This window comes from Rhinopithecus bieti, unplaced genomic scaffold (assembly GCF_001698545.2).
Source record: "Rhinopithecus bieti isolate Rb0 unplaced genomic scaffold, ASM169854v2 scaffold_115, whole genome shotgun sequence".
Classification (NCBI taxonomy): domain Eukaryota; kingdom Metazoa; phylum Chordata; class Mammalia; order Primates; family Cercopithecidae; genus Rhinopithecus; species Rhinopithecus bieti.
The window spans coordinates 720,396-736,735 of NW_016803181.1; the positions used below are offsets into that span (position 1 = coordinate 720,396).

Sequence of the window (16,340 nt, forward strand, 5' to 3'; positions counted from 1 at the left end):
TTCAACACGAAGCTTCTGGATTTTTTTTTTTAAAGTCATCCTGATTTAGAGAGAAAGTGTTCTTATTAAAATAAGTGTTTTATTTTGGTTTTCCCTTTAAAGCTTAGTGTTTGACCAGAACAAGGTGAAACCCCGTCTCTACTAAAAATACAAAATTAGCTGGGTGTGGTGGTGCATGCCTGTCGTCCCAGCTGCTTGGGAGGCTGAGGCAGGAGAATTGCTTGAACCTGGGAGGCAGAGGTTGCAGTGAGCTGAGATTGCACTCCAGCCTGGGTGACAGAGCGAGACTTTGTGTCAAAAATAAAAAGAAAAAAATTACAGAAGAGAGAGAGAGAGCTAATTAATTTAAGGAATGAATTTTAGGAGCTTAAAATTGGAGGCTTTTCTACATGTGACTCTTTAGAAAAAAACTACTGGCACCACCTTTATTGTACATTCCTATAAGACCTAGAGTTTATTGCTCTTCAAGTTAGCTCTCCCACAACACATGACAATAAACTGTTGGAGGAGGAAAAAAGCTATCATCTCAATGACATAATTTTAATTTTTAACAAGTCCTTTATTTCAGTACAACCTGATTATTTGAAGGTCAGCCCTAGGGTGAAGCTGGAACATGCCTGGAAGAAAAGCACCTCTTTCCAGTCGCTTTTTCTGTCTTATTTTGGTATTTTCAATCAGTTTTGCTTCACTGTCCAAGAATGAATTAGAATGATCTCCCAGCACTTCACACGTTGAGCTCGTCTGAGAATGAATGATGCTATTTAATTCTTTGCCATTTCAAAGAATTATTTCCTTTAGATCAGTTTTCCTAACTCCACAGCGATTATCAACACTTTCTAGTTCTTGCTTCTTCACCTTGGTCCTATAAAATGATTTGGCAGTTTCCATTTATATGTGATCATTGCTACTCAGAAAGATGAGTATTTATAGAAGGAGAGTGAAAATCAACAAGGAAGATTTTCTCTCACCCAGCCAGTCCTTTCTAGTGTTTAACAGACCTCAAAGCCAGACCTTTAACCTACTCATAAAATGTCTTCTTTGATCTGTTTTCATTAAAACTAGAAATTTGTACTCCACATTCATGATGGGCCCATCCAAAAATCAAGGTCTGCTTATTGGTACACTTGGGCCTTTTCTTCACACGATAATTTGTATTTAGACACACACGCATTTATGCAGTCCTTCCAAATTGTACATTTTTTAGTCATCTTTTCTGATTAAACTTATTATTCCTTCTTCAAAAGGTGGTATCTGTAATGCTTGGCTCAACGTTGCAAGGACAGCTTCTCCCTCGTCCACATTTACTTCTGAAGTGTCTTGACAACATGCAATTGTGTTGCCCACCCAGTGCATCATTCCTGGGTCAGAAAATGTCACTGCAAGAGTTGCGTGTGCTTCAGTGTTTTTCCCTTTGTTTTCATACTGCACTTTGAAAAGGATTCAGTGACATCTAATGACATTAATATGAAATTGTATTCTTATGGGGCCCTTGACTTAGGGATAATTCCTCTTTTATATGTTTCTGATATGGCAGTCTAATGTATCATTTTGTTCTTTTATTCCACAAACCCAGCAAATTCTAAGCCTAGGCCTGAGCAACTCAGTCTTTCTAAATCACATACAAACTGTGAATGTTGCTATGATTTACTGTAATTTTTTTGTATATGCTATATTGATTTATGAATGGTATTTACCCATATACCTCATGACATAAAGCCAGTAGAGAACAAATAAGCATGGATACAGTAAGTATAAATATAAATTTCCATATGATTTATTGTTGTTCCTTGTACATAAGAAACAGTAATATACAACTTACACTGCTTTAGAATGTAAAATGGATAAAAATGTGTACAAAAAAAGCACATTCCTAGAAAAGGTATTGGCAAATAGTAAAATAGGGGAGGTCAAAAGCAAAAAAGAAAAAAAAAAATCAAAAAAAAAAGAAAAGACCAACAATTCTTCAATTCAGTGTGCAAACATTATATAAAAATAGAAATACTAACTCTACAGGCAGTATTTCCTGATAAATTATTTAAATAGCATATCTACACAATCTGAGATATCTATTCCAATGGCAATGAGAAAATAATTTATAAAAATAAAGCAATGGTATACAAGATGATAGAAAAAAAAAAACACATAACTTTCAGAAATTGTATTTAACATTTCAATGCTATTTCCTTATTGGGAATACTTCTCTGCAGAGTTTTATACTATGTACAACATTGACTTTTAGGTACTACAGTAGCTTTAAGTTTGTTAGACACTTAAACTCTTTCTGCTTGATCCAAAAATTCTTTACTCAGTCACACAACAAATGAGGTAATATTTGTATGTAAAAGTTTCACCTTTGTCATTTTTTTCTCTTTTGGAAAAATCAAAGAAAAAAGTGTATATGCTTTCCTTCTCCCTGGAAATAGGCACAAGGGATGGGGTAAAACAGTATTGAAGCCCTCATGGCTTTCTTTGCAATTTAAAACATTTGCAAATGGATAACCAACTAATTCCACTTGAAAAGATAAAACAAAGAAAAAAGAATCCCATAATATCCACTCTGGGCACAAGGGGCAGAGCAGCTCATTAGGCTGATTTTCCTTGTGCTGTTCTTGCAGGAGATTTGCTGATAAATGTCAACTACTTGCTCTCAAACACTTTCCATATGAAGCCTAAATTCCAGGCAGAACAGAGTTAATAAATAATCTGTATTTACAATCTTACAGTCACGAAGACCCTCAACAAAGATGACATGGATAGTCTTTACGCTTCTTCCTGTTCCATGAATAATCCTTCAGCCAGATCTTCCAGAATAAGTAAAAAATAAATATTTTACATCGTAAAGCATTTTAAAAAAATCTACACTCCAAAAGAGAGAATTAGAAAACTCCATGATAATTCAGGAAAAAAGAGAAAAGGAATGTTTTAGTTAGGTTGACAATAATTTTGTGCCTTTGTAACCATTAAAATACAAGCATGGCTGCCCCTCCTTTGGGAGGCAGCTGGTGCTCACTGAGATGGTAGGTTTTCCTATTTTCCTGCTACATCTGCATAAGCTACATCCAGAATGAAACCACCAATTTCAGTGTGACCAGGCAGTGGCAGCCAGCACTGCCTTACACTGGTTTGATTCGGATTCCCTAATTCTGGCCACTGCAGGTGACAAGTAAGGGGTGGGGATCAGGGAGGAAGTCCAGAAGCCAGTCTTTCTCTCCCTTTCCTGCTTCTATTTAAGTGTCTATTTACATGGGTTAATCAGCTAACACCAGTCAGCATCATGAAATCCAGCAATAGTCTTTCAATCCCCTGAAAATGACTTAGTACCGAACATGTAACAGTTCCTCCATATTTTCTCCATACAATCGTCTCAGGTATGCGCCCTCCCCTTAGTGCTTTGGCCTCTGCTCCCCGTGTTCCTGAAGGAGGATGTCAGGGTGGTTTTGTTTGCTAAGTCTAGTGAGTCCTCCCTTCTCTGACATGCCTGAAAATGCTTTTGAGTCCACTGCTCAGAGATGGCCTCACAATCGCACCCTGCTCTGTGACAAAGGCAGAGTGGAATGGGCACCTTCCCAACTGAAGCAAGTAGATGCTTTTTCAAAAGGAAACCAAAGCAATTGTTTATATGCTTGGAAGATGTCTTATTCATTAGAGGCTGCATGCTGAGTCTGTTTTCGAAAACTGCATTTTCTTGAGGCAGGTCGCATGTTCTAGGAGTCCACACTGATGCAAGCAGAGAAAAAAAGGAAGGCAAGGAGAAGTGATCCTGGGGGTTTTCTCAAGCCCATAGTTCCAGAAGGTGCAATACCAGCATTGGTTTATCATCAGTCTTTCAATCGACAATTTGATGATTAGGGATCTGTTAAACAAACAAATATAAATAAATATACAAATGAAAACTCATTCATAAAAGCACAGACATCTTAGTATCAGTTAATAAGTTAAACCATATAGGAATAGGTCTACTTTTCTAATGACAAAAGCCTAATTTAAGATTGTTCAAGCATATTACCATTTAATTTTATGAGCTGACATTTATGCTAGGAGACCAACATGGCATGAACCTTCCAGAACATATATTATGCTTTCCAAGGCTTTCAATGTTAAAAGTTTAGGGAGTCTTATTTTAAAAAATCAGACTCAAAAATTACATTAATAATTTAGATTTTTTTGTGTGTAAAATCAACTATCTTTCTCTACTCTGATTGATCTTTTCGGTATCTGGCCTTGGCCCAGTAAATATATATTAAGTGCTTATTTTGTGGTAGAGCCAGTGTTGGACTCAGCAAGCTTAAGTAATCACTGAGTAAAAAGAATGAAGGAAAAAAAAAGCTAAGTTTAATAGTAAACATTAATTTAACATGCCAATATGAAAGCAACATTCCTCTCCCTTCTTTGTATACAGGGAAAAGTTGGGAATTCTAACTTGTGCTCTGATGGCATGAATAAAACACCAAGCAGTAAGATATATAAGTACATAATTGTAAAGAACAGTATTATTAATGAAGTCCAAATTGTATAGGAGCTTTTCTGCAGTCTACCTTTGCACTGTGTATGAGCAGTGCAGAAACTGCTAAGCAAACTAATATTGTAACTAAGGACTCAGGAACTCATAAGCCACAGTGCCTAGGCATTATTCCATTTTTGTCCTTGTGTCCTCACAAGCAAAATAGAAATAACCCTGTCTCCAAAACAGTCTTTACATTGGACTCCCCCATGACTGTCATCCTTGATATTAGTCTGCAATAGAGATGTCCAGTGTACATTCATGGTGATGTTGCTCTTACCTCTACATTCGTATTTCAGGTCGGAGAAGAACACCATTTCTTGAGAGAAGACAAACAACCCTAGTCTACCACCAGCATAGGTTTTATCATAGATGGGTCCTGAGTCAGCCATGATTTTCTTCCCTTCATACATCACCACTCTGCAGGGAAAAAAAGTCTTGTTTAGTGACAATGCTATTTAATACTTTTGTCTTTTTGTCCATTAGTGTGACTTGAAGTGAAATTGAATCAGTACGACCATACCTAATGAAACCCGTCTTTGGCCTGTGGCTGAGACGCCATCTGTAGGCGGTGAAATCTTTCCAGCCTATGTGACGAGGGTCATGCCACAGGGTGCGCACCTGAAGGAAAAGGAAAAGGAAAGGTTGAAACACAGCTCCTTCAGGTAAAGATTTCTGTTTCGTTCCGTCAGAAACAACGCTTGAAAGGTACCGAGCTGATCTAAGTTAGAGGGCTACAATGGGGAATTGTTCCAAGCCCTCTCATATTTGTTGTGTGCCACTGAGTGCGCACATAAAGCAGACAGAGAGGAGGAAGGAGTTTTTTGTTTGAAAAGGCTGAAGGCACCTTAGGATCTGTGGGGCAATTCTTGGTCAAGCTCCCTTTTCAACACTATTATGTTTTCACAAGGCAGAGCTCAGTGCTGCAGCTGGTGATGCTGGGAACTTTCTAAGACTCCCTGGTCAGAGTCTTGGTCAAAGCACAGTGTCCCCATCGCTAGTCAGGCACCCATGAGCTCTCTCTCTGCTGTAGGGCTTTGCTTCTTACCTGGCCAGGGGTGTTTCCTGTGTGCCACAGGGCATTCCGCAGGTGCTCGCCAGGCCCCGTGGTGGAGTTCACAACTTTCACAGAAAGGCCTGAGTACCCCTGAGCCCTGGTGGGGTTGGTGTCCCAGTAGGACTGGGTGACTTGCTTCCACATCACAACATAGAAGCGGCTGCTGGACTGGTAGCCAAAGACAAATCCAGCATAGTCATCGTCCCTTTCGGTGTTGATGAAGAAGGTGCCACTGAAGTCCACAGCATTAAACTCGTCATAACCTGGAAGATGAGCCCAGAGCCAGGTTAAAACCTGCAGCCTTCAGAAGGTTCTCCATCATGTTCCCAGACATCCTCAGCACCCACAGGGATAGGTACAACTGCCAGGTTTTCTATTTGTTTTTCCCCATGTATGCATCAGCCTCTTGATCTAAGAACTCACTACTCACCTACAGCGAGTCCAGGATCACAGTTGACAGTCTGGACGAGTTCTTTGCCCTGATGGCGTACAACCCAGTTAGGGTCATTTTGGGATGTCCCTTTGGGATCCAGAGGAATCATCTGGAATCGACGGAAATCGGTCTCACTGATGTCAACATTCTCAGGACAGATGTCATCAATGTCTGGCACATTGTCATGGTCAAAATCATCTTTGCAAGCATCACCTCGACCATCACCTGAGGTCAAAAAAGCAAGAGTTCAGCAAAATTCTGAAGTGCTATTATTGTTACTGGTGTCAGAAATGTCACTATCTTGTCTAAGTTGGCATCTGGTCCCTTCATCCTCTCAAATGCTTTGAGCCTTGTTTTCATTTCCTCAATCTACACAGCCGTGTCAGCAGTCCCTCTCTTAGAAAGTGGCTCCCCTGACTCACCGTCAGAGTCCTTCTGGTCGGGATTGGGCACGAGTCTGCAGTTGTCCCTGTCATCAGGAATGCCATCGTTGTCATCATCGTGGTCACAGGCATCTCCCTTGCCATCTTTGTCATGGTCAGCCTGGTTGGCATTGGGCACATAGGGACAGTTGTCCAGATTGTTCTGGTGGCCATCTTCATCAATATCCTGATTGTTGTCACAGGTATCTCCAATGCGGTCTGAGTCAGAGTCCAGCTGAAAGAGGGATGTAAACGGAGGGTAAATTGCACTATAAACCATTCATGTTAACGATAACTTATGCCCCCACCACAGGGAAAATTCTTCATTGTTTGATAGAGCCAGTGGGGTGTCATGTCTATTTATATACTCCTGCAGAAAGATAGCAGTAGTAGCAATTACATTTTAAACGTTTTTTCCTTTGTCCTTGTTTTCTTACAAAAATCTGAGAAGGGATAATTTAAAATGTTTTAAATATAAAACTTTCTAAAGAAAATCAAATAGAGTTATTTAATTTTAAAGATGAAATGTTAACTGGTAACTGTTGTTAAATGTTTAATGTTAAATGAAATTCTCTGGATACTTTAACAGAGAATTTCCTTAGAAGGTTTCAGTTGTAAAACTGTTGACATGGCAATTTCTCTAAGTCCTGAAAAGATGGCAAAAGATGGTCTCTGCGTTGTATACTGTCTGGGTAGCGTTAATGACAGGGATAAATTACTTTGGCTTTTTCTTTTAGGCATTTGATTTTATACACCTAGTATCTATAGGGATTGTCACCTGTAGGCTCAGGTAAAGTCAAACTCTAAATTTTTCCAAAACAGTTTTTCTCAGAGTACTTTATTCAATATGCATGAGATGCTTAGGGACTGTTTATATACACACTGGAATTCTTCTTGCCAGTATTTATGGTCTTTGCTTATAAGATTTTTACATCATGCTTGCATTTTGTTGTAAAATTTATTCTTATCTGAGGAATCAAAAACTCATCCAGTGAGGTTACATGATATTGAAATTTAATTTATGGTAAGTTTCAAACTCAAAATAAATGATTATCAATGCCATCTGATCAGCAAAGCTAACCCAGACCATTCAAGCTTTTGATGGCCCCAGAGCCATTCATCCTATTGTTTTATGCTTGACAAGACTCCACAGGAACAAATCTTAGGAGGGAGAAGCTGGATTTCCTTATTTCTTTAATCTTATAAAAATTTACCATTTAAAAAAAGCTGGTTTCTAAGCTTCCAGAACAATTCATTTTAGGGGGAAAAAAGCCTTAAATTTTATCCTTAGAAAATGATGGGCAGTTACACAAGAAAGAAAGACTTTCAGACAGAGAGCCTGTTCTGTGTAATGTTGATGTGTAGCACTCCTTAGCATAGGTAAAGAATGTTCGTGATGCCAGAGACTTTTGAGGAATGACAAAGAAATGGGGTTTCTCCAAGTTTTGGACATATCCTTAATTTGATGATTTTCTTAGAGCTAGATTACATCATTAGCCATGAAAAGGGTTATTTTGCTTGTGCACATTTATTTTTCCATCTCTTAGTATTACATATGATTAATATTATTGTACAGTTGTCAGTCACAAATCTCTGCTTTGTATAATTTATCTTAACAATGGTAGACCATGCTGAGCAAGTCCAATAGCCCTTCTTACAGAAGGTAAGGCTAAAGTTATAAGATCCTCATGCTAAAGATCTGTGAGACTCTGTGCAAGGAGCTCACATCAGGCAAATTATTTACATGAACATATCCCAGTTGGCTATGAGAACCCAGGGAGCCACGGTAATGAAAATGGTTGAACTTTGTTAAGCTCATTTTTCAAAGGCCATGAAAGGACTATTCCAACAGTTTACTGAAAGACTCTGAAAGGAGTCCACCTACCTGATCTGGATTGTGTTCCAGGGGGCAGTTGTCACACTGATCTCCAACCCCATCCATATCAGTGTCTCTCTGGTCCACATTGTAGACGTACTGGCAATTGTCCCGTTCATTGAGGATACCTGAAGAGAACAAGGGACAAATAAGAGCTGGGCTCTCCAGCCTTGGATGTGTCCACCAAAGTGCATACTAATAGCCAGGACTAGAGAGAAGTAAGTTTGGAAAGCAGTGCATGTCCCTGGCTCCCGCGGGCCCGTTGATCAGGCAGCACCTTACCGTCCCCGTCAATGTCTGCAGCACAGGCGTCTCCTTCCCCATTGCTGTCTGTGTCTGCCTGATCTGGGTTGTGGTTGTAGGGACAGTTGTCACAGCGGTCTCCCACGTCATCTCTGTCATAGTCATACTGAGCTGGGTTGTAATGGAATGGACAGTTGTCCTGCAAAGAGAAGAAATGGAGCACTTAACAGTGTTGTCCCTGAAAACAGCTCAGGCCTCAAACCATGTGCATAATATGTCTAAAGCTGTGAAAATCGGCAATAATTACTTTCTACTTTGTGGATAGGCTAATTGAGTACTCAGTGTAAAATGATCACTACAAAAGTTAAAAGGACATAGTTAAAATATGGATCCCTGTGGGTTAGAAGTTAGTGAGATGTAGAATATAATCCCATCATCTCAGTTCGTAGTGTGCCCAAAGTCAATTTTACTGTCATTTCGATGTGACATTTGAAATGAATCTAGGGAACAAAGTGACATTTGTTTATGCATTATAATTTCTCAAGTGCAGAGAAAACAGTTCTGATGAAAACAAAACCCTCATTTAAAAATTTTCTTGGCAACATCTACATCCTTAAACTACTGGAACACACTGAATAATTTCTAATTATCCTGTGTATTGATTTGGTATATTTTTTGCTATAGCCATGTAATTTCCTTGAATCCTGAAGTGTTTCAGGCTGTTGCTGAATTAGAAAGATGAAAACGGGATGGAAAACTGTTTTTACCCTGTCGTCTGGAATTTTATCATTGTCATCGTCATCATCACAGGCATCACCAATTCCATCCTTGTCATAGTCTTCCTGGCCTGAGTTGGGGAGGTTGGGGCAATTATCCTAGGACAGAGAAGACATATATCACTGCTTCAGTCGCCTTCCTCATGCTCAGCTCATGCACGAGGAGTGCACCTGGAATTCCAAATAGAAACACAACAGAATTCGGCTCAGTAACAGTGTATGTTTTTTTATGGGAAGACAAGAAAGTAACACTTTTCTTGGGGGATATACCTACAGAATTTGTGTAAATGCTCTAGGCTTTATAGATGTTGTGAACACAAGTCATGTTTTGCTGGTGTTTGGATAGAGTACTGAACTTTATTTTGGACAGAAGAGTTGACTCTGGAACACAGTTGCCCAAAAGAGCCTGTTCATGTTTTTGGCACCAAGTGATATGAATTGTAATAGGAATCACTGCCCCTCTACCTTTGGGAGATTTCATCTTTTAGTTTCATGTCCAGACTTGAAGTATTTAAAATTCCTTAGCCTGTGTTTTGATAAGGTGATGGGCCCTCTTTCTGGAGGCACCCAAGGGACCTGGCTCTACCTTTTTGCAGTGGTAAGTCGCATTGGCCACGCACACCAGGTTCTCATTGGGCCAGCCATCCAGATCTGTGTCCTCCCCGCAGATGATGCCGTTGCCAGCGTAGCCGGGCTTGCACTCGCAGCGGTACATGGGGTCGCTGTAGTGGCCCAGGTAGTTGCACTTGGCGTTCTTGTTGCAGTCGTGGGTTCCATCCGTGCAGGGGTTACGGGGCTTGCACACCTGAGGGCACACCATCCTGCTGTTACCCAGAGCTTTCGAGAATCCCCAGATTTCATGGAAACAACAGTCCAGATCCCTGTCATCTCTGAGCAGACAGAGGCTCCATTTGGAAGAGCGTGGGTTACCTCTATTCCTCCCCATTCTCCCTGAGGCCGTAGGCAAACTTTGCTTTATGTTTCTTTTTCTTGAATTTGCTCCGCACCTAGGCGTTTACAAATCCATCTGCTCACAACTTATTCCAGAGCAGCATTTTTAAATATGGTAGACTATTTTTCCCCTGCAGGATTTACCATGGATTTTCTAGTCACATTTCTAAAACTAGACCATACATTCATCTCCTCACCCTTTTTTTTTTTTTTTTCGTGAATGGTATGAAATTACATTCCTCCCTCTCCTAGTTGTTTTGGTCAAGGACAGCTCTTCTCTCCTCTGGTTTACTCGTCTAGCTGACTGTACCTGTTTGTTGGCTGTGGCATATTCGACGCCCTGGCCAAAGGGCTGTGAGCCGGTGAAGCGCGGGGGGCAGGGCAGGCAGTTGTAGCCGGGGTCCGTATTCTTACACCTGTGCTCTCCGTTGTGGTTGAAGCAGGCATCAGGCACTTCTTTGCACTATGGAGGAAATAAGAGCGTGCTTTGTGTTCAGAAGTCATTGCCATAAGGAAGCGACTGCACGGGTTAGCTGCTTTCCGAGATCCAGAAACTCGGAGCCACATCAGTTCCTCACCTCATCAACATCTGTGCACTGGATGCCATTTCCACTGTAACCAGGGGGACAAGCACCACATTTCCAGCTGCCATCAGGGTAGCTAGTACACTTCACACCGGCAAAGCAGGGATTGGACAGGCATCCATCTGAGACAAGGAGAGAGAGACGGGCACAGTAAATGGTTAGTCTAAGCTGCCATACTGCCATGCTGAGCACTTAACACAGTGTAAGATATTATAGGGTATGGGGAACTGATAACTTGTTGGGATTATGTTGTCCACCTGCATCTTAGCGCAATCAGATCACTCAGGACTAACCAAGCTGGAATCTCCTCGAATGCTGACTGCAGCATTCAGTAAAATAGCAAAGCTCCTAGGTCATTTCATCCTGGGCTGCGTGGCTCACCAATTGGACAGTCCTGCTTGTTGCAGATCTGGTTTTCTGTCACATCACCAATGCAGTCCTTGCCTCCAAACTGGGGTGTGGGGTTGTTGCAGAGCCGGCTACGTTTCTGTACCCCTCCTCCACAGGTGACAGAACAGATGTCCCATGGTGACCAAGGACCCCAGCCTCCATTGACTGTAAGAAAATGAACCACAGGCAACAATGAAGATCAACTTTCAAATCCCTCCCTTGTCATAGACTCTCCTAGTCCCGTTCAAGAAACCTCTGCTCCTCTGACACATGGAAGGAATGCTGGGGAAGAGGGTGAGTTTGTTTTTCATTAAAAGAAGTTGCTGAGCATGCAGGACTTTACTTCTGTTTGTTTCTCTAGTAGGTAACCTTCCTGCTCTATGACCCACTGAACTGCAGGCTGCAGATGCCAGGCAACCAGCTGGGCGGAGCTGCCGCCCGTGCTCAACCTTGCAGCTGAGCTCACACTTACTGGGGCAAGCGTCTTTCTTGCAGGCTTTGGTCTCCCGTGCTTCGCCTTCACAGGGTTTCCCATTCATCTGGGGGCTGGGAGAGTTGCAGAGCCGGATCCTTGTGATCACACCGTCACCACAAGTCACAGAACAAGATGACCATGGGGACCAGTGGCTCCAGCCACCATCCTGTTTAACTAAAGTACAAAGTTGGTGGTCACACATGGTTTTGGCTTAGAGATAACCAAATAGAATCCCTCATCAGGAGCACACACGTTATTTCCAGGAAATGGTCAATGGCAACTAAACCCAGTGTACGGTAGAAATTGGCTCCTGGCCACAGGCCCAAATGTCAACATGGAACGTTTTCTACCAGAGAACGGATAAGTTAGCTGTTTTTATGGGTTGCTGTTAATATCCTAACATTTACAGGGTGCTTACCATGAACCAAACTCAATGTTAACTGCTTTTCATGCAGTAGCTAAAGAAAATGCTCAAGATAAACTTATCAAGAACTATCATTATCTCCAAGTTGCAAATGAGAAAACAGCCTCAGAGAGGGTAAGCTGTGCTCAAGGGTGCACAGCGAAGCAGTGGGATTGGGATCCAGAAATCCTAGAACCCGTGTTCTTAATGTCCATGCTGTGGAACTGCCCTCGGTGATGACAACAAGGACAGGTCAGTTCTCCACGTCCCTAAGAGGCCAAGATGCTCACATCTCTTGTCGCACTCCTGAATGTGGCAGGTGCGTGTCTGGACCGAGGAGCCCTCACATCGGTTGTTGAGGCTATCACAGGAGCGGCCGCGCTGCTGAATTCCGTTGCCACAGCTCGTAGAACAGGAGGTCCACTCAGACCATGGAGACCAGCCATCGTCCGCAGAGTCGCTGGCTGCAGGGGAAACAGGTTCATCAGGTACATGATGGTTAGGACAAGCTGTTCTTCAGAGGGCTCTGTTCAGGGCCCTCCACTTGCCAGAGGGTGAAAAGCAATACATTTCTTTCTTTTTGGCTTTACTGAGGTGTAATTGACAAAGACGATAGACATTTAAGGTGTATAATATGTTGTTTTGATACACACATATATTGTGATTACCACTGTCAAGCTAGTTAACACACCTCCATCATCTTACAGTTACTTTTTTTTGATGACTTAAGATCTACTCTCTTAGCAAATTTTAAGAATACAATCACTGTGCTGTACATGAGCTCTGTAGAACATAGTATGAGCTGGCACAAAGTTGCAGTTATACAGGATGAAAAGCAACATACTTCTTAGGCCAGCGGCCCAGGGATTTACCCCAGGTCATGATGTGTACAGCAGTGGGGTAATCGGATGCTTTGCCTGGCTCAGTACAGCCAGCCTTCCCACAGTGTATGCTCTGCTATTCATTGCTTTTCCTTTCTCCTCTCAGCAATGCCAATGAGTTTTCCTCTACTGACTTAAGATAATCTAGGTAGGCATTTCCAGTCTCAGAATTCCAGGAATGCGTGAGTCTGAAGAAGCTTATAGGAGTCGTTTCTGTCAGGGGAGCCATACACCATGTGTTTGACAGATGAGTTTGAAGGCAGCCGAGCTGTTGGCTCTGGCTCCAACTCGGCCATGAGTTAGTCAGTTTGTTGTTCCTCTCACCCCAGCATTTGGGGCCTTCTCTGCACATACTGTCATAAGAGGACAGCATGTTTGTTTACCATCTGCCCAGGCACCACGGCTACAATCACATCTAGCTGTATCTGACAGAAGACAAAGAACTTATTTTCTTTGGACATTAGTTGTAAGTTTTCTTAGCAATCCCTGATTCAAGTTCAGAACTTTGCTACCTCCAGCTAGCTTTGTTCCTTTTAACGCACATCTCAAGTGAATGCGGAACAGAAAATAGGTGTAAAAACGATCATTACCGTGCCAGTATCGTGAATATGATCCCTGGATGGAACTGGTTATTCTGAGCTGTGACAAGGGTATGTGTGTGTGTGTCTGTGTGTGTGTGTGAAGGGCACGTGCTGTTTTTCTGTTTTCTTCCTTATCTAAGTTGTGATGAATCACTTTTATAACTTGTACCTGCTACATTAAATATTGTCTCAGCAAAGTCATTAATTTTACTGGTAACAAAAGCCAGGGATAAGGTGCCACGGAACAATATCATGCCTTATTTCTTTTGGTGCTCTGGAGCTCAAATTGCTGTTATTCTCTTAGGCCTTCGTATCCCTACAGATAAAAGGGGCAAAACTTCCAGGCCCCATCAGGCCAGCTCACACAATAAGCCTGTCAGTATCTCTGGTGAGCAGATTTTTCTTAACTCTGTGCCACTAAGGTCAAATTCTAAAAGCAGTCAACTTAGAGCAGTTGCTGCCACGTCTTCATCTCTTTTCCTCAAAGCAAAAAATCAGAATTAATGAGCTATACCAAGATCTTCACTGCCATTACTGCAATCCAGATGGGGTAATTATGATGTACTGATAATGGAGTTTTTGGCTGTGTACAGCAGATAAGCTGTCAGTTAACCAGCTGCTGCAGCCAGAAACTGAATGAAAGCATGATGGAGATGGGGGTGGGGCTCCAGTGTTGTGCTCGGCTCTCTAGGATGTATGTAGAACTGATCTAGTCACTGAAGAATAGTTACGCCATTTGAGGAACTTACGCCAACAGCGAGGGCAGCATTCTCCATCAGGAACTGTGGCATTGGAGCAGGGCATGATGGGACAGGACACCTTTTTGCAAATGGTAACTGAGTTCTGCAGGACAAGAGAGTGAGAGGGGAACAGGCTGCTGAGCATGTTGCGTTCAGAAGTCTACATCCTGTAACATTTCCTTTACAAGCCAAAACATGGTCAGGGCTGTCAATGCTCTAGTGGAACGATTTTCATAGAAGATCTGTCTCTGTCATATTTGCAACCACCACTATCGTAGAGACAGTTCTAGTGCTAGTTGACGTGTCACTCCATGGCTTGGAAAGTTCTTTTTAATTGCTACTTAGTCAAGGGTGGAAGTTACAGTACGAAGAATGTATAGCAGAGGAACCAACCAACATCATGGGCCAAATCTATGTCTGAAATCAAACTCAGGAAATTCAGCCAGGACTTTGACATTTTTATATTATGTGTTTGGGGGGAGGAAGGAAGATCTACAAGCATTTTTTTTTTTTTCTCATCTATAGATCTGTGATCTGTCTCTATACTGGAAAAGAACGGGAATTTAATGAAGTTGGTTTCCAAAGCCAGTCATCTGTGATTTGTATTTAAGCAAATTCAAATACCTTGCTATTAATAGATAAGCCAGGTGAACCTCCAAACTCACTGGCCACTGGCATGGGGGAATGCTAGAGTGAATCACACACAGCTGGCAGTGCCATCTGAGCCAAGTAGACAGTAACATCCTAACAGTGTCAGGCTAAGTGATTTGAAAAACAATTGCTACTCTACCAAGAGAACCTATGCCAAAACTGAATATAAATCGGGGTTGAGGAAAAAAAAATGAATGTTCCAACCAGGTTTTATTTACCTGACATTCAACACTTAGTCTTTGAACTAAGGTAGGTAAATTATTCAGATGTCTTAGTAGATTCATTCTCTTAGATACTTAGCCTGGGGTGTAACTAATACTTTGATAAACCATCTGAGAGTTTCAAGAAGAATTCATAGATGCCATAATTGCATCTTAAAGAAAAAGAAAAAAACACTTTGGTATCAGGCCATGGAACATAAAAAGAATCTCTGTGGCGATTTGGGTATTTCCCCAAAGATGTAGGTTCAAACAAAAGCTGTCAATTCTTATTCTGGTTGGTGAAGACTGCTTACCTGACAGCGGCACTCAGTGCAGCTATCAACAGTCCATTCCTCGTTATTTCTGTACTGAACTCCGTTGTGATAGCACAGGGGAGGCCGCCTCAGCTCATTGGCCAACTCTTTGTTCTCTTCAGTCTAAAAGGGAGAGAATATCATTAGTGTCCACCCCCATTTTCAGTCATTTGGGACCATCTGTTGCAAACCTGCCAGGGTTCATGCTAATGGGCTGGGTGCAGAGGTCACTGACCACTTTGCGGATGCTGTCCTGCAGCGTGGTAACAATGGTGCGCAGGCCCCTGAGTTCCAGGACCATGCTGGACAGCTCATCACAGGAGATGCCGCAGATGGCTTGCAGGTCCTTTGTCTTGTGGCCAATGTAGTTAGTGCGGATGGCAGGGCTGGAACCATTTACCACGTTGTTGTCAAGGGTAAGGAGGACACTGGTAGCTGGCAAGAAACAAAATGAAAACTTCAAAGAGAGACTCTTACCAACCAGCCTCTTGAGTTCTTAGTGGTAGAAGACATTTCATTTGGTGTGAAGGATGCACGTAGAGGGGTGGCGTGTATGCGCACATGTGTGTATACGTGTGTGTGTACGATACCCCTTGAGGTCACTTTTGTATGCCTCTTAACGATTTTACTAGGGGTAATTTATGTACAACCACTATTGCTAAATTCCTCAGCCTGTTTTTGGTGGAATTTCCCCCCGATTTCCCTATGTGCCCTAAAAATAGAGGGGTACTCACAGCTGGAGCAGCCTTTGTTCCTGAGGATGTCTTCTGGTGTGGTTCCAAAGACAAACCTCACATTCTGCAGCACCCCCTGTGGACAGAGGATACACATCACTTGTAGAATGCTGAGGGGGGTGGGGATG

At 42.1% G+C, this 16,340-nt stretch overlaps 2 protein-coding genes across 3 annotated transcripts in view; one reads left to right on the forward strand and one right to left on the reverse strand.

Moving 5' to 3' along the window:
• The window catches only part of FSIP1 (fibrous sheath interacting protein 1), a 202,575-nt gene extending 197,508 nt beyond the window's left edge, over positions 1-5,067 (forward strand). The window contains exon 13 of one of the 2 annotated variants that reach the window (XM_017868057.1): positions 4,988-5,067. The gene's annotated coding sequence lies outside the window, so the exon portion shown is untranslated. The remainder of the gene's footprint in view (positions 1-4,987) is intronic. The other variant, XM_017868067.1, reaches the window with a different exon arrangement.
• THBS1 (thrombospondin 1) overlaps positions 1,751-16,340 on the reverse strand; it is a 17,465-nt gene continuing 2,875 nt past the window's right edge. Inside the window, exons 4-22 of the mRNA XM_017868024.1 lie at positions 16,213-16,288; positions 15,714-15,913; positions 15,479-15,601; positions 14,323-14,416; positions 12,402-12,575; positions 11,706-11,882; positions 11,225-11,398; positions 10,838-10,965; positions 10,570-10,722; positions 9,895-10,113; positions 9,300-9,407; positions 8,572-8,731; positions 8,299-8,417; positions 6,414-6,648; positions 5,989-6,216; positions 5,550-5,821; positions 5,025-5,122; positions 4,782-4,921; positions 1,751-3,853 (exon numbers count right to left, since the gene is read on the reverse strand). Coding sequence (XP_017723513.1) covers positions 3,846-3,853; positions 4,782-4,921; positions 5,025-5,122; positions 5,550-5,821; positions 5,989-6,216; positions 6,414-6,648; positions 8,299-8,417; positions 8,572-8,731; positions 9,300-9,407; positions 9,895-10,113; positions 10,570-10,722; positions 10,838-10,965; positions 11,225-11,398; positions 11,706-11,882; positions 12,402-12,575; positions 14,323-14,416; positions 15,479-15,601; positions 15,714-15,913; positions 16,213-16,288 — 2,886 coding nt within the window. The 3' untranslated portion in view covers positions 1,751-3,845. The remainder of the gene's footprint in view (positions 3,854-4,781; positions 4,922-5,024; positions 5,123-5,549; positions 5,822-5,988; positions 6,217-6,413; positions 6,649-8,298; positions 8,418-8,571; positions 8,732-9,299; positions 9,408-9,894; positions 10,114-10,569; positions 10,723-10,837; positions 10,966-11,224; positions 11,399-11,705; positions 11,883-12,401; positions 12,576-14,322; positions 14,417-15,478; positions 15,602-15,713; positions 15,914-16,212; positions 16,289-16,340) is intronic.